General features: G+C 37.5%; 1 protein-coding gene across 5 annotated transcripts in view; it reads left to right on the top strand.

The window, feature by feature from the left end:
* The window catches only part of LOC140735381 (ubinuclein-1-like), a 60772-nt gene that overhangs the window by 37693 nt on the left and 4743 nt on the right, over positions 1-18336 (top strand). For 4 of the 5 annotated variants that reach the window (XM_073060367.1, XM_073060368.1, XM_073060366.1 and 1 more), the window contains 8 exons: positions 163-207; positions 778-896; positions 3036-3158; positions 4173-4316; positions 7445-7495; positions 7752-7794; positions 8453-9694; positions 15830-16091. In XM_073060367.1, coding sequence (XP_072916468.1) covers positions 163-207; positions 778-896; positions 3036-3158; positions 4173-4316; positions 7445-7495; positions 7752-7794; positions 8453-9694; positions 15830-16091 — 2029 coding nt within the window. The other variant, XM_073060369.1, reaches the window with a different exon arrangement.

Here is an 18336-nt window from a genome sequence, read left to right as displayed (position 1 = left end):
TATATATATGTAGCATATATCTCGCTTTTGTACTTTTTTTTCAAAAATATATTTCAGGTGAGATGGGTGTAGTGGGGAACAAATGCTATGCTCCCCTAGTTCTATTGTGGGAGCTCTGTTAAGCAACTAATTATTTTTTGTCCTCTTAACACAAAATTACAGACTGGGGCGAAATGGCTGATAAAGACAGGTCAATGCTTAATGCAGGTGAGCATTTATATAGGTTTTACTGTCTATAAAAATATCACATGTATTTTAAGGACTCTAAAAAGAATTCAATATTTTTTGCTTAATGTGATCTCCAAATGCATATCCAGTAAATAAACTGCAACAGAATAATGTCTAGTTATGCCTTTCTAAATAATACTTGAATCTTCATTCAATATTCCAGTTGGAACCATTCAAATGCCATGTGTGAAATGTGCATTATTTATTATAGCGTTTTAGTAATTCCATATTGTACTGGAACATTTTCTTCTAACAAATTTGAAGTGTTGGAGCTCCCTACAGTGGCAGAAGATCAGTTCTACATCATTGCATTTAATTACAGCAATCTGATATGAAGTTTATAATGCAACTGCATTTTCTAATACATGCAGTCTTTTGTTCTGTATAACTTGCACAGAATAAATGGTGTAAACTTTCTGATGGAATTGGGATGCAGGGGTGAGCGATATTTATAAGTGTACTCCATTGTATACTCATTATCATCAAGAATCTAATCTGAATAAGCTTAAAGAAGAAAAATGAATTGTGCTTATTTATGTTTTGTCACAGGATGGTCGGCTGAAGGAACCAATACAGAAACTAAAAGAAGCCATTGGAAGAGCAATGCCTCATCAGATGTCGAAGTACCAAGATGACTGCCAGGCTCACAGTCAAGCTAAAATTGCCAAGTATGTTCCATGTAACAGTAAGATGTACTGCAGTTCTTGATTGGATAGGATTGGGCATCCAGTCTCTGAAACTTCCTCTGGTATCTAATTATATTGTAGCTAATTGTTACCTTTACTAGCTGACTTGGTCTGTATTTCTTAAAACTCTTGCCTTTCATTTGTTTTTCAACTGGTACACCCTCTTTTTTTTTTTGGAGACTGTTAGTTTCAGGTTTTCATTTGAAGGTGTATTTCCTGCCTTTTCCCACCCCCCGCCCTCACCCCCACTGAATAGCACATCTTCAATTTTCAAGATCAGCTTGTACCCCTTCTGCTCTCCACAGCACTTTATACTAATAAGTCTCTGGCTGAATGTACTCCTGTGCCTAACCAGTACATTATGGAGTGGATGGGAATCGTTGTCCAAGATGGCATGCAACTTGGACAGCATCCTCTTTTCAGACACCACCGTCAGAGAGTCCAGTTCCACCCCCACAACATCACTGGCCTTACAAATGAGTTTGTTGATTCCCTTGGTGTCTGCTACCCTCAGCCTGCTGCCCCAGCACACAACAGCAAACATGATAGCACTGGCCGCCACAGACTCGTAGAACATCCTCAGCATCGTCCGGCAGATGTTAAAAGACCTCGGTCTCCTCAGGAAATAGAGATGGCTCTGATCCTTCTTGTAGACAGCCTCAGTGTTCTTTGACCAGTCCAACACTGAGCGTCATAGGAAGTCATTCCTACCTGTGGCCATCAAACTTCACAACTCCTCCCTAGGAGTGTCAGACACCCTGAGCCAATAGGCTGGTCCTGGACTTATTTTTCCACTTGGCATGATTAATTTATTATTTAATTATTTGTGGGTTTTATATTACTATATTTCTTCACTATTCTTGGTGGTGCGGCTGTAACGAAACCCAGTTTCCCTCGGGATCAATAAAGTACGTCTGTCTGTCTTCCTGATGAAGTGTCTCGGCCCAAAAAGCATTGATTGTTTAGTTATTTCCTTAGACGCTGCCTGACTTGATAAATCCCTCCAGCATTTTGTGTGTGCTGCTCTTCAGTTCTCAAGATTGTTCCTTTTTTGTGGAGGAAAATCTGTTTGTTTCTAGCTACACTGTTCAAATACTTTAATAACCATACACATCCCTTCTTCTTCTATACTGAAGGAAATATGTTTACCTGTGTAACCTATCTACATGACATAGTTATTTTAATTTATATAACATTCTCATGAATTGGTGCTGTCACCACTCCTGTTGTGCCCCAGAATTGAATGATGAATCTAAGTAAGGTAAAGTCAGAGTATTTAAGTAGTTAATGCTATTTCCATGTTTTTGCATTCCAGTTGTTTTAGCATAAAAGGCCACAGTTCATTAACATTTTTTGTTATTCTATTGTATTTGTCTCCTATGTTTTAGATATATTAGTGATGCTATCTTTTATGGAACTAAAATAGCATTTTATTTAAAACTTGTTTTTTCTTGCCCTACCTCCCATTTGTATCCTTGCACCATATACCCAAATTCTTCATCATGCAAGTTGTCATTGTGTTTATAAGAAATACCATGTCCTCGGAAATATAACTGTATTTGTGATTATATAATTGGTTTGGAGTCCTACTAAGAGTAAGCATTCAAACTCACTTGATTAACATAATGGTATATCTGCTGAGTTTCCAGTATCAATTGGAAGTTAAATTATGCAGTAATCCCTCTCTGTATATGTAGCGATAATAAGATTGTGGCACAAGGCTTTTGCATTTGTTCACATTGGAAATCTGCCTTTATGAAGGCAACAACACATTATATCAATGACAGATTAGTGCAGATCATGGCAATCTGAACTAAAATAAATGCTAGAAACACTTGACAGATTAAGCAGTATTTTTTTTACGGAAAAGGTCCACTGATAGATCATCAGCTATCAGCTCATGAGAATAGTACATAGATGGAACATTGTTTCTCCCTCCTGAATTATTAACATATTGTTACTATTCAAGCTGCTTACTTAAATCGTGTAAGGAACATTTATAGCATCAAGTTGTGATATGCATTTTGTTAGCCAATTGTTTGGTTCCAGGAATTGTGATAGATTATAATTGATCAACGGATGAATTTTAAGTGAATATCAATTTTCTGGTCTAAAACACAGGATGATGGGAGAAGATAAGGAGCCGAAGGAGAAAATGTTCTCAGATGATGATGAAGATGATGATAAGATGGGAAGAAGAATTGTTGGACCTCGTAAAAAGTTCCACTGGAATGATGAAATAAGGTTTGTGTTGATTCATGTCTATCAGACCGCATAAGACATCTATATTGACAGAATGCCTTTTAAGTTTAGATATTAGCATATAGTGATGCTTCAGATTTGTATTTAACTGATTGCCAAACTATATGCCAAATTATTCAAATCAGTATGCTATGTCAACTGATTGTAGCTAGAGTGTACAGGAAGGGGTAAATAGAATGGAATAGATTGTTGATAATAAGATGATAAAGAGAGATCTGCAGGTGAGAATTGGTTATTCGTATATGCTGCACAGATTAAATCAATTCTTCAGTGGCAGAATTAATGATTTTATTCATCAATACTAGATTATAAGCTATTGTGAAAATATACAGGAATATGAGATATTATTCAGTCATGTGTGAAGCAATATGTATTGTTGGGGAAAATGAATTGTTTGAAGAGAATGTCTCAATAGAGATGAGATGATGGATTAATTCAGAATGTTATAGTAGTAGTCATTTTAGGAATTAACAGTAGAGTGCAACTTTAAAAAATGATTATGTTCATAAAAATGTTTCATATGGATGAAAGAAAAATGTAGGGCTAGTTTGGAGGAAAGAGATTGATCTTAGACAAGATTGAAGGATTGGTACTTCATTTTATTAACTGTATTGGACAGCCAGATGTGGCAGTGTATCAGGAATAAAAATAAGTGAAATTAGTAACCTTTGTACTATAAACTTGTTTCCTTTTATTTTGATTATTCACTTTCCATATCATGCTTAATAAAAGGAAATAGAAGTAATTGAAGTAAATTCATTATTTTTAATTTGTTATTTGCAGCCTTTAAATTAAGTTTGTTGATAAACTAGCTATGTTTGCTATGCTACATAGAGAAAAGTAACAATTCTCCTTATGGATCAGGATTTACATGTTCACCTTCTGTTCAGGATTTTTAATGTCGTGTTTTCACATGATGCCCTGTTTTTCCTGGATTGTTAATGTATTAAAGCATTACTTTACTGTTGGTTAATACTTTGTTATGTTGTGGTGCAGAGATTTGTTATGCAGTGTGGTGAGGACAAAGATGGCTTACTATGAGCAGGAGAGAAACAAGTCCCAGGCTGCAGAGGACTACCTGAAATCTTTTCTTGATTCTGAGGTCAAACCACTCTGGCCTAAAGGATGGATGCAATCGAGGTACATAGCAAAGGAGTATAAGAAATATAATATTGCCTATGTTTTAACAAAGTTTCCCTACAGGCTGAGTAATAGTACTGTAAGGTGACTTGTACAAACCCATTTCCAGAAAAGTTGGGATATTTTCCAAAATGCAATAAAAACAAAAATCTGTGATATGTTAATTCACTTGAACCTTTATTTAACTGACAAAAGTACAAAGAAAAGATTTTCAATAGTTTTACTGACCAACTTAATTGTATTTTGTAAATATACACAAATTTAGAATTTGATGGCTGCAACACACTCAACAAAAGTTGGGCAGAGGCATGTTTACCATTGTGTTACATCACCTTTCCTTTTAATAACACTTTTTAATCGTTTTGGAACTGAGGCTACTAATTGTAGATTTGCAATTGGGAATTTTGTCCATTCTTGCTTGATATAAGACTTCAGCTGCTCAACAGTCCGTGATCTCCGTTGTCTGATCCTCCTCTTCATGATGCACCATACATTTTCAATAGGAGATGGATCTGGACTGGCAGCAGGCCAGTCAAGCACACACACTCTGTGTCTACAAAGCCATGCTGTTGTAGCCTGTGCAGAATGTGTTCTGGCATTGTCCCGCTGAAATAAGCATGGACGTCCCGGGAAGAGACATCTCCTTGATGGCAACATATGTCTCTCTAAAATCCTAATATACGCCTCAGAGTCAATGGTACCTTCACATACATGCAACTCACCCATGCCGTGGGCACTGATGCACCTCCATACAATCACAGATGCTGGCTTTTGCACCTTTCGCTGATAACAATCAGGATGGTCGTTTTCATCTTTGGCAAGGAGAACTCGACGCCCATTTTTTCCGAAATCTAGCTAAAATGTGGACTCATCTGACCACAGAACACGGTTCCACACTCTTTCGGTCCATCTGAGATGAGTTCGGGCCCAGAGAACTTGCCGGCATTTCTGCATCGAGTTGATGTATGGCTTCCTCCTTGCGTGATACAGTTTCAAGTTGCATTTCTGGATGCAGCGACGGACTGTGTTAAGTGACAATGGTTTTCCGAAGTACTCCCGAGCCCAGCTGGCTATAATTGTCACAGTAGCATGACGGTTTCTTAGGCAGTGCCACCTGAGGGCTCGAAGATCACACGCATTCAGCAGTGGTTTCCGACCTTGCCCTTTACGCACTGAGATGTCTCTGAATCTTTTCACAATATTATGTACTGTAGATGTTGAAAGACCTAAATTCTCTGCAATCTTGCGTTGGGAAATGTTCCTTTTGAACTGACTAACAATTCTCTCTCGAATTTTGGCACAAAGGGGTGAGCCACGACCCATCCTTGCTTGCAAAGACTGAGCCTTTGATGGACGCTACTTTTATACCCAGTCATGATACCTCACTTGCTACCAATTAGCCTGCTTAATGTGGAGTCTTCCAAACCAGTGTTACTTGAATATTCTGTGCACTTTTCAATCTTATTTTAACTCTGTCCCAACTTTTGTTGAGTGTGTTGCAGCCATCAAATTCTAAATTAGTGTATATTTACAAAATACAATTAAGTTGGTCAGTAAAACTATTGAAAATCTTTTCTTTGTAGTTTGTCAGTTAAATAAAGGTTCACATGGATTAACATATCACAGATTTTTGTTTTTATTGCATTTTGGAAAATATCCCAACTTTTCTGGAAATGGGGTTTGCAGTTCTGCATGACTCAGGGTTAGTTTTGTGTCTACTTTGCCACCTATTTAAAGTTTATGCCATCTAGTGTCCTGAACTTGCAGTAAAATCATTATCATTTGACATCATTAATTAGTGAAATTCACAATTATTACAGGTGCTTTATTTCAGAAATATTGAATTTGTTGTCATATTTTCAGTGTTACCCCACAAGTGATACTCTTTACATACCTCATCATTACTCCATGGTACCGTAGCGATTAATGCAATGCTGTTACAGCTCAGGGCATCGAAGTTTGGGGTTCAATCCAGCATCCTCTGTAAGGAGTTTGTATGTCCTTCCCCTTGGAATGCGTAGGCTTCCTCTAGGTGTTTAGTTTTCCTCCCATGGTCCAAAGTCTTATTCGGTTAGGGGTTTAATTGGTCATTGTAAGTTGTAATTAGGGTAGGGTTAAATCAGTGGATTACTGGGCAGCACAGCTCGAAGGGCCAAGAAGGCCAGTTCCGCGCTGTAGCTCTAAATAAAGTTAAGAGAAATGCTAACTGGTAATTTTAAGCTATCCACAGATGTCTTGCTGGAATGTATCTTGGTAATAAATTCTAAATGGCGTACTCAATATACGTACTGCCTAGCAAATACCACCTGATCCTTTTTTTGTTTTGTATTTATTTTCAAAAAAATAAAACTTCAAAATAAAAAATATTTTAAAACAAAAATATTAAATGTTTGCTTACAAAATTTCAGTTTTGTCTTAACTTGTAAAATCAATCCTAGTATTTGAATTTTTAATTAATAATTTTGCTTTGTTTTGTGATTTGCTGTGAGAAGTTTTTGTTCACTGAGGCATTCTCATGACATCACAGCTGTTGAACCCTAGGGTTTCCTTTTTACTGATGCCCAATACATAGTCCTTGGATCTAACTGCATTCTCATCATATGGGTCATTAAATCTTGGTGAGTTTTCTTTGTGGTCAAACTGACCATAAGTTATGGAAGTCAACGTCACTTAAATTCATAAATTGTTTCCTTCAATGCATTTTTCGTTACTAGATTTCCTTGCCCCTCAGTAACTCTAGATTTCTGATTAGGTTGTGGTTGCAACAAAGAAGAAATTATTTAGTGATGTTAAGAACTGTTTTTCTGTAGTTTTAATGGCAGAGCTTGCTCTGACCTGCCAAAGAAATCCAGTTACATTACTCAACATCTTGTTACCATGACAGGTAGGTCCGGGTATCTTTTAGCCCTCAAATTAAGCCTTAAGGATCCATAAATATAGAACAGTATAGTTGAGCTGCAGGTCCCACTCAGAAATGTTGCTCATTGTTTGGTAATTTAGAGGCAGTATATATTTTATTTTTGATGGTGTTCAGTGAGGATAAAACAAAATAGAACCTATCTGGAAAATAATAATTTAGCTGGCAAGAAGGAAAGGCAAATTAAATTTTGAATATTTTTCATCAACAGAACATTGTTCAAAGAAAGTAGGAAAGTACACGCACATGTCACCACAGTACCGTAAGTATATGTATTTTTCACTATTCCTTTGTACTTACTGTACTCTCCCTGATGCGTTTTTGCAATCCTATCTTTCTTAGAAGTATCCAAAGCATCCACTGCTATCTACCAGTGTGTTCATACATATTTTGCATGTATTTTTGACTATTAACTTCATGTGGTATTACTGTTTATTATTGTGGGTTATATAGTGCTTTGAAATAATGAGATACAATAACTACAACTGCGTACTAAAGTTGGTTACATTTTATTTCAGTACCAAGAAGAAAGTCATTACTCCCCCAAAGTCTAAAGTGAAGGTAAATGCTTTTAGTCATATTGAAGAAATATGGACTTCAAAGTATTATATTGGAATGCCCATCTCAGACATACAAGTCTTGTATTCAAAATGACACTTGTTTTTTTAACATTAGTCTTTAAGATTAAAAGTTATCTTAAAAATCAAGTTAAAAATGGGACAAATGGGGGGACAAATTTTTACTACAAAATTTTTTAATTCTAGGTCAGTTATGTCCTTCTGCCTTAATAGTATTCAAAGGCACTCTCTTCACTACCCTTTGAGGTAGAGGGTTCCAGTGACTCATGATCATGAAAGGGGAAAAAACATCATTTCTTCTCTATTGAATGGACCACACTCACAGTTATAAATACTGGCCCTAGTTCTAGATTCTCTCCCAAGAGGAATTATCCTTTTTATATCCAGTCTCTGTAGATCCCAATGATCTTGCATGTTTCAGTTGTCCCCTCTCACTCTTCTAAAACTCCAGTAGAAATTCTTCATGCAGTGAAATGTCCAGTAAAGAAATATTAATTTTTAACAAATTTCATGACATGCCGGTGATAATAAACCTGATTCTGATTTAACTTTCAGAACGATTTACAGAAGTTTGGACTCTATATGATATACATAGGTCTTAAAAAGATTCAAATGTTAATGCATTTTTTATTTGTTTGCAGGACCATATTTTTAAGATGGAGCGAAAATTACATCAGTCAGTTATCCCGGTTCACAGTGGTAATGCTGCCTTTGTGCAGGGACCTTGCACTTCACCTTTGACTCCAGTAAATGTGTCTGTTTGCTCCAGTGCTGCTCAGAGTTCCAGTAATACAACAACTCCTCAGTCCTTCAGTTTGGACGATTCGCTTGAGGAGGATCTATCCAATAACCAGCCTTCTCTAGAAGATGTATCTGAAGCATTGGCTGCTCTTAATGATGCTGTAAGAAGTACCAAAAACTTCAGTCCTTTGACATCGAATTCATTAAGTGACAAGTTAACAGCGGGGATGGCACTAGAAGAGAAGAAACATGCACAGAAGGTTCCAATTTCCTTATCTGATCCACCAACTGCTACTCAGTCGCATTCATCTCTCAGTCTTTTAGCTGAACAGGCATTAGCTTTGGGACAATTGTCTCAGGAAAGGACTTCAGAGAGTGCTACTAGTCTTATCACTGCCTTTAAAAACCATTCTGCAGCAAACAGCAAAGTTTTCTCGGAGACACTTCAAAATAAGCCGAAACATCATGGCATGCAACGTCTGCAGCCCCAAGTTCAAAGTCCGGTGTCGGCACAGGCTGCTAAGCAGTATAATCAGACCACGTCACATCAGAAAAGCTACATGTCATCACCATCTTTTAGCACAAGCAAACTGCAGAGCAGTTCTCAGACTAAAACTACCAGCCAGTTGCAACAACGGCCATTAATTCAGCATCTAAAATCTTCAACAAAGACTCAGAATTTCCATTCTGTCTCTTCATCTTTAGCAAGTAACATACAGTCATCACCCAGCCCTCAACGAACTTTTGGCACTTCAATTACATCTGTCAGTTGTACAACAAAGCATACCAATGCACAGAGCTCTATAAATCAGCCCTTCAAGTCGCCAATGACTGTGGTCTCCGTAACTAAACATTCTTCCCCTTCCAGTAACCCCATTCAGAACATAACTAGTGTTCAAAGTTCTGTATCCAATAATAGTCATCTAAATAGACAATCTCCATCTCCGGGACAGGCATTAAATCGGCAATCGCCTACTATAAATGTAAAGAAGCCCTCTGTTTCTCAGAAACTGACTCTGGTGGCTCCTCCCGGTGGTAGTAATGGAGACTCAAGTAGTGGGACACAGGGTGTAGCTAAACTGCTAACTACTTCCCTTAAACCTGCAGTTGTTAATAATTCTACAGCTACAGGAGCAATGATGGTGAGTGTAAATAGGAATGCATCTTATTTTTAAAAGATACAATATAATAACATGGAAAAGAGGTTATGATTTAGCATGCTGATTCTCTTATTATTGGCACCCCTGGAATCCTTATCATTAAAGGTTTTGAATGTTTAGTTATTTACCAATTTTCTAAAGTTGCATGTTACATCACCAATAATTGCTTAACAAGTTACATGTGCTCCTCAATCACAAATTAAGTTATTTTGTGCACAAATCATTCTGAAATGGTCCGGTTTGAATTTTTTTTAAGTGTGTGCTCAATAATCAGAGAAAATGGAATATCTATTCAGTATTTTCATTTTCACTCTGTCTTATTCGATATTCTTCTTTTCGTTTGGATCTTTATCTACCCTGCAAGGATCCACCAATTGTGTTGGTGGAGAACTGTATTAATGGTTTTTGCTAAGAACAATCATGAACATGAGACCATGATCACCTACATCATATGACATGGCACATCATAATGATACTAATGGTTGGATGAAACTGGCTTGTGCATCTGAGGAAGTTTAGATATCATATTTGTCTTATTTTGTGTGCTTAATGTTATTGAACTAATGTTTCCAGTTTAATTTAGATTAGATTACTTATTTTAGTTCCCATTATATGTAAGCCTTAATAAATTTGACTTTCAATTCATATTTAACTCAGTGCAATGATAAATGTTCCTGTTTTTTTTTGTGCGGCATGAACTTTGGGTGTAACAGTTCAGTTTGCTCACTTTAAAAGTTTGGTTTCTTTTGCTTTGTTTACAAGGAAAGATTGATTTTGACTTTTAAGTTACTTTGAATAATATTATCTAATCTACCTGCAAAGGTAAAGAACTTGTTGCTTAATAGCAAAGACTCCACTAGAAAATCTTTAATGCATGGGTTCCAGTTAATTGGGACATCTTATTTTCCAGTACAATTTGACCCAATTAGTCAGTTTTATGGAAATACTTAGACAGGTATTTTTTTAAAAAAGGTAAACTGAGTAACAATTTATGTATTTAAATGAAATACAGAACAAATTAGAACACTACCAGTGCTACTACAATACTGTTAAACTGTGTATTGTTGTTGTTCAGTCATTAAGTCGAGTCCGATTCTTCTTGACCTCATGGACTATAGGGTGAATAGGGTTTTCATGGCAAGATACAGAAACAGATTGCTAGCCTTTTTTTCCACACAGACACTGCTGCTGCCCAGGTTGCGTTTGAACTCAGGACCATCTGCCTTGAAGTCCAGTACTGATGCCACTACACCACCAGCCAGACCAAACTGTGTATTACTTACTAACAATTATTGATGGAGGAATTCATCCAGTGACTGCCTTGTTCTTTTGACTGTAAATGAACAAAATCAGGGCAGATACCTAGTGCAGATAATGGTTTGCCTTCATACAATGCTTTTGAAAGCTTCAGTTTCATTGTAACATTCAAAATGATTGTTGATACCTTCAAATTCTGTATAGTTCCTAACTTGAAGTAGTGAAATTGTTACATTTTCACTCCTTTGTAACTGCTATGAGTAAAACAGTTATGAAATATCTTAATGCTTATTTCTTGCCAACTATCATTGTCAAAAATCACTGCTTTAAGAACACAAACTACTGACACCATTTTAAAAACTGTTTGCTCTAAGCATAGTGTTGAGTCTGATGGCCACACAAGCTCATGTGGCTGATGTTAGAAACTGCTTAGCAAGTCTCCTGCCTCAATTAAGCAGCATAGTGTCCAAATAAATGAAGGGAATCCCAACAATTGTGTCAATTAGTTTTTTTTGTTTAACTGTTCTCGCAAATAAGCAGTTGCCCCATTTCACTGAGGATTCAATTAACCAGAATCCTCTAATTTTTAAAAAAAGTGTTTTCCAGCAAACACTATTTCACACTTTCTCAATATGAAGTAGTATTAATGTTAATTTTCTAAGATGTCAAACTAGACTTTCTTTGAGGTGCATCAAATATAAAGGCACCAGGAGCAATATAGGAAAAGATTACTCTTCCAAACTTTTGAAATGAACAGGCAATCTCTAATCCTTACATTGATAAAGATTATGTAAAAGTGGGAGCTTTCTTAAATGATAAATCTTCTGACTTTTTAAAAACCCTTGTCAAGATTACCTAAGACAGACAAACATACTTTATTGATCCTGAGGGAAATTGGGTTTTGTTACAGCCGCACCAACCGAGAATAGTGAAGAAATATAGCAATATAAAACCATAAATAATTAAATATTGATAAATTAATCATGCCAAGTTGAAATAAGTCCAGGACCAGCCTATTGGCTCAGGGTGTCTGACACTCCGAGGGAGGAGTTGTAAAGTTTGACGGCCACAGGCAGGAATGACTTCCTATGACGCTCAGTGTTACATCTCAGTAGAATGAGTCTCTGGCTGAGTGTACTCGACAATAAACTCTAATTTATTGTCTATACCTTAGCTGATCTGAGAAATGATGTGGCTTACATTTTGAGTATTCTGTTTGTAAAATTAAGGAATGTTCACTTAGACAGGAATCTAAATCACCTGAAGCATTTGCAGATGCTTTCCCTAAAGGATGTTAGCAAATCAGTTGACTCCGAACAGCAAACAGTCTTGGTCATATTTTATGGCTTCCGGTTTACAAATTAACTTTTATTGAACTCAACTTTACAGCTTACTGTCGAGAGTTTCCAGCTCAAGATTATGTTATTGACTTGACATTTAAACCATTTGAGGATTTTTTTAAATCACTCCTGCCAGGTCCAGCTAAGTAGTCCTTCATCCCAGTAATTTCATAAGACCATAAGTCACTGGAGCAGAATTAGGCCATTCAGCCATCGAGTCTGCTCCAACATTCTACCATGGCTAATTTATTATCCCTCTTAATCTCATTCTCCTGCCTTTTCCCCGTAACCTTTGACTCCCTGACCAATCAATAACCTATCAACCTCTGCATTAAATATATCTAACAACTTGGCCTCCACAGCTGCTTGTGACAATGAATTCCACAGATTCACTATTATGAGGCTATGTCCTCTGGTCCTAGACTCCCCCTGTTATAGGAAACATTCTCTCCACAACTACTCTATCTAGGCCTTTCAGTATTTGTTAAGTTTCAGTGAGATAGCCCCCTCTCCCCACCGCCAGACCCATCCTTCTAAACTTCAGTAAGTACAGGCCCAGAGCCATCAAGTGCTGCTCATACATGGACCCTCTCCAATGCCAGCAGATGTTTTCTTGGATAAGGGGCCCAAAATTGCTCAAAATACTCCAATTGCATCTGACCAATTCCTTGTAAAGGTATATTACATCCTTTTTTATTGTAGACTTTTGAAATGAATGCTAACATTGCATTGCCGCGTTTACCACGATCTTAACCTGCAAGTTAACCTCTGCGGAATCCTGCATGAGAACTCCTAAGTCCCTTTGCACCTTTGATTTTTTTTAGATTTTCTCCCTGTAGTCTACACCTTTACTCCTTCAACGTAGTGCATGATCGTACACTTCTCGCTACTATATTCCATCTACTTCTTCTTTACCCATTCTCCCAAGTCCTTCTGTGGACATCCTGGTTTCTCAGCTCTACCTGCCCCTCCACTTATTTTCATATAGTCTGCAAACCTGTCCACAAAACTATGAATTCCGTCATCCAAATCATTGAAGTGCAACAAGGGGGGTAAAAAGTGACTCTAACACTGACCCCTATGGTACATCAGCAGCCAACCAGAAAAGGCCCCCTTTATTCCCACTCTGTCTCCTGCCAGTCAGTCAATCCATGCTAGTATCTTTCCTGCTGTTAGCTTGTTAAGCAGCCTTGTGTGGCACCTTATCAAAAACCTGAAAATCCAAGTATACAATATCCACTGACTCTGCTATGCCTTTTCTGCTTATTTCCTCAAAGAATTCTGACAAATGTGTCAGGCAAGATTTCCCATTAAGGAAACCATGCTGGTTTTGGCCCATTTTGCTATGTGCCTCAAAGTATCCTGAAACCTCATCATTGATAATGAGCTCCAACACCTCTCCAGTCATTGAGATCAGCCTAACTGGCCTATGATTTCCATTATTCTTCTGCCTCCTTCTCCCCCCCCCCCACCCAACCAAGAGTGGCATGACAACTGTAAGATTGTTCATTGTTCATTTCCAAAAGGGGGGAGGATGATTTTCCAGTCCTCTAGGACCATTCCAGAATCTAGTGATTCTTGAAAGCTCATTTCTAATGCCTCCACAATCTGTTCAGCTACCTCTTTCAGAACCCTGAGGTGTAGTTCATCTGGTCCAAGTGACTTATCTACCTTTTAGACCTTACAGCTTCTCAGTAGTACTAGCAGCTACACTCATTTCTGCTCCCTGACATTCTCAAATTTCTGGCATACTCCTTAGTGGCTTCCACAGTGAAGATAGACAGAAAATACTTAAGTTCATTCGCCAGTTCTTTTGTCCCCCATTAGTGCCTCTCCGGTGTCATTTTCCAGCAGTGATATTCACTCTTGCCTCTTTTACTCATATATTTGAAAAAGCTTTTGGCATCTTCTTTTATATTGTTGGCTAGCTCATTTTCATATTTCATCTTTTCTCCCTTTATGGCTTTTTTTTGTTAACCTTCTGTTGGTTTTTAAATGCTTCCCAATCCTCTTAACGTCCCACTAATTTTTGCTGTATTATATGCCTTCTCTTCTGCTTTTACACTATCTTTGACTTCCATTGTCAGCCACCATTGCTTCATCCTCCCTTTAGAATACTTATTTGCCTTTGGGATGTACCAATGTTGCGCCTTCCAAATTGCTCCCAGAAACTCGACCATTGCTTTTCTGCTGTCGTCATTACTAGTCTTCCCTTCCAATTAACTCTGACTCTGAGCAGCTCCTCTAACTCCACTGTAATACTGATATATCTTTTCCCTCTGAAACTGCAGGTGTGAATTCTATCATTTTGATCATTGTCTCTGAAAAGGCATTTCATTGGCATACTACAAATTCTCTCTCGGGATCCAGTACCCCCGAATATTTTCAAAAATCTACTTGCATATTGAAATCTCCCAGAGACATTGCCTTTTTGAACCCTTCCATTATAACTCCCATTGTAATTGTACCCCACATACAGGCTGCTCTATATAACTCCAATCAGGGTATTTACCCTTGCAGTTTCTGAACTCTATCCATAAACATTTGACTTCTTCTGATCCTCTGTCAGTCACCTCTTCCTAAGAATTTGATTTAATTTTTTTACTACCCCACACCCTCTGCCTACCAGCTTGTCTTTTCATAACAGTGGATATCCTTGGATGTTAAGTTCCTAATTGTGATCTTCTTTTAGCCATGTCTCACTCATGAGCACAGTCATACCTGCCAATCTGTAACTGCACTACAAGATCATCTAGCTTATTCTGTATACTTATACTATTTATGACACTAGAACATCCTACAGTAGACAGCTATGTTCACTTAAGTTTTTGTTACACATTGGGGGGAGGGGTGGGGAAAGATAGAAATACCTTCTAATATCAGCAGTGTAAAAGTGAAGAATATCTAACTACATCTTCATTTGTGCTGTGTTTTTGTTTTAATCATACTCTCTTTAGGAACAGAATGCTTGCTACTCTGGTAAACAGAAGTAGGAGTAGGCAAGCCATCTGCCTGTGTCTGCTCCATTATTTAGTGAGGCTATGTCTGATCTTTGATCTCAGTTCTTTTCTAACCACAACATGCACTTTGTCCCTAAATGCTTTGAATAAGCTATTGTTGATGTACCGTTTGTCATAAATCTGTGATAGAGTAACCAGATGTATTTTGGCTGATGTAACCAAGCCAAGCGGTAAATATGAGAGATTTATTCTGGAATGAATGGAAGTTAGTGCAGGTTAAAAAGGGATGTTCATAAATGAAAATAAATCTTTGAGCTATTCAAAATGTAGTATGACTAAATGTTCCATAATCGGTTTCGTTCATTTACTTATTTAGAAATGTTACAATCTCTGTAATTTGTTATGAATGCTATAAAGGCAATTATGTCTGTATTGCAGGTGTTTTCAAACTGAAAGTTAATAGTATGTATTTTTATGTGATGGTATGTAGCATTTGTGATTTTTAAATGGGGTCTTCAAGTGAGCATTTATTTTGATTTTATTTTCCTTGGTCTCCACAGGCTACCACAGGAGCACAATTGCTGGCAAGTTCTGCATCTATGAGTCTTCTGTCACCTTCCTTTAATACAACAAACCAGAAAATATCTTCAGCAACCCTGAGCCAAGCCTCACTCGGGATGATGCAGGGCATTGTTCCTATGCACTTTACATTCCCTACAGTTTTAACATTAGGCTCAGACTCTACACCTAAATCAGCAGTATCCACGGATGCAATTGTCACAGGTCCTGCCCCAGGGACATTCCACCATGGCCTTGCACATAGTAAGTTGTACATTATGGAATCTTTGGAGGGTGAACTAGGAGCCTGTCTAATTGTTTGGAATCACAAGCAATGCAATCTTATTGGAGTGTTAATAGGAGTGGAAGCACTTATAATTCACTTCCAAACTTAATGAACATATTAGGAAGTAATACAGTTTTTATTTGAAACTTTGTTATTGCTTAATTTTGTTATTGTACTGAAGGTATTTGCTGATCTATTTGAGCAAATTGTCTCACTTGAACCCATAGGTTATTATTAAAATGAAGTGTGCTTTATGGATTTTATGGATGTTGATTTGTCTCCTCCCAGTTGTTATAAATAACATATCCACCCTTAAAATACCATCATGACTAATACTTAGCACAGATGAGTTAGTCAAATTTATTCTGTGGTGAACATTTTCTCCTGAAGGCATGCTATTGAAGATGTTATCAGCTGTAATCTATGAAGAAACTAGAATACTGGGTGGGGGGGGGAGGGTAGAAAGACACAAAAGACTGCAGATGCTGCAATCTGGAGCAATATGATCTGCTGGAGGAATTCAGTGTGTTGAGCAGCATTTGTGGGAAGAAAGGAATTATCAACATTTTGGGATGAAACCCTGCATCAGGACCCTTAGGATCTGTAATCCAATCTCCCTACTCCTACAAATAGATTGAGCTGGGTATTGCTACATGCCTTAACTGTGCCCAAGCTTGTGGTTCAGTGTCTATACATTTCTATATAGCCTAGTCTGAAGGCAGAGAGCATTGATGTCAATAAAGCCTCCAGGATGTATAGTATTGAGTCTGGTTATATATGGTTGGATCTCTGTAATTTGGCTCAAAGGTTGGTTATGGTCAAAGGCTTAGTGTCAAATCTGGGCTATCTATATGTTTGCTATTTTGTTCATCTCTTGAAATAACTTCTGTATTATTAGAACCAATCTTAACTAATTTTGGGTTAAAAATTTTTATGTATTTTCTTGTATTGGGAGTAAAAGTACTATTCAGTTAATTACAGTAAGTCAAGTGAATGCAATGTTACAGAACAGATAAGTATTTTTTCAAGGTTACTGCATTTGAATGCAATAAAATTCAAATAATTTACGCTTGGAGCTTTGGTACCATGCTGACTGATTTTGCAGCCTATTGAATATTATTACAGTTGCTTCACCATTTTAGCTCTAAATCACCTTTTTTATGTCACCTTGTACAATAATAAATTTTCCAGTGAACTCAATAAATTGAGCTGTAGCATGGGAACCTGGAATGTGTTGAATTAAATCTTAGGAAAGGAGTGAGGCAAATAAAACCTGCTGAGCCAGATTTAAAACAATAATCTGTCAATTTATGCCTTTGCCTCCACAGAAGCTGCTTGACCCACTGAATTTCTCTAGCAATTTGTTTGTTTTAAACCTACCTTATGTTCTTAGGTGCTCTTCAATGTATAAGAACAAGGGGTAGAAGCAGACCCTAACATAAGTGAAGTGGGAGACTTATGGGATAAACTGCAGAGTTTGAGTTGCATTGGGGATGTTGCCACTCTGGAGTAGCTGTAAATGCCCAAAAGGTTTTCCAGCTCTGAAAGAGAAGCATCACTTCTGGTTCAGGAACCACTTGCCTCAAGCTTAAAATTAAATTTCATTTCTCATCCTTAAAGGATAGGCGTTCCTACGGTGCTTACACTGATGCCACTAAGGGGTGAAGTTCAAACTAACTTTATTATCAAAGTACATGTACGTCACCATATACAACCCTAGGATTCATTTTATTGCAGACATAATTAATTTATAGAATAATAACCAGAACAGAATCAATAGAAGACCACCCAACTTGGGCATTCAACCAGAGTTTGGAAGACATCAAACTGCAAATATGAAAAGAAATAAGTAAAGTGAGCAATGAATATCGAGAGCATGAGATGGAAAGTCCTTGAAAGGCTCATTGGTTGTGGGAATATTTCAGTGACATGGCAAGTGAAATTGAGTGAAGCTATCTCCTTTGGTTCAAGAGCCTGATGTTTGAGGGGTAGTAACTGTTCCTGAAACTGCTGGTGAGAGTCCTGATGCTCAAGTACTTTCTTCCTGGGGACAGCAGCGAGAAGAGAGCATAGCATAGCCTGGATGGTTGAAGTCCCTGATGCAGGATGCTACTTTCCTGCAACAGCATTTCACGTAGATGTGCTCAATGGAGGGAGGGCTTTACTTGTGATGGACTGGGTTGAATCCACTACTTTTTTGTAGGCTTTTCTGTTCTAGAGCGT

This window comes from Hemitrygon akajei, chromosome 11, assembly GCF_048418815.1.
Source record: "Hemitrygon akajei chromosome 11, sHemAka1.3, whole genome shotgun sequence".
NCBI lineage: Eukaryota > Metazoa > Chordata > Chondrichthyes > Myliobatiformes > Dasyatidae > Hemitrygon > Hemitrygon akajei.
This window is presented reverse-complemented; position numbering and strand designations above follow the sequence as displayed.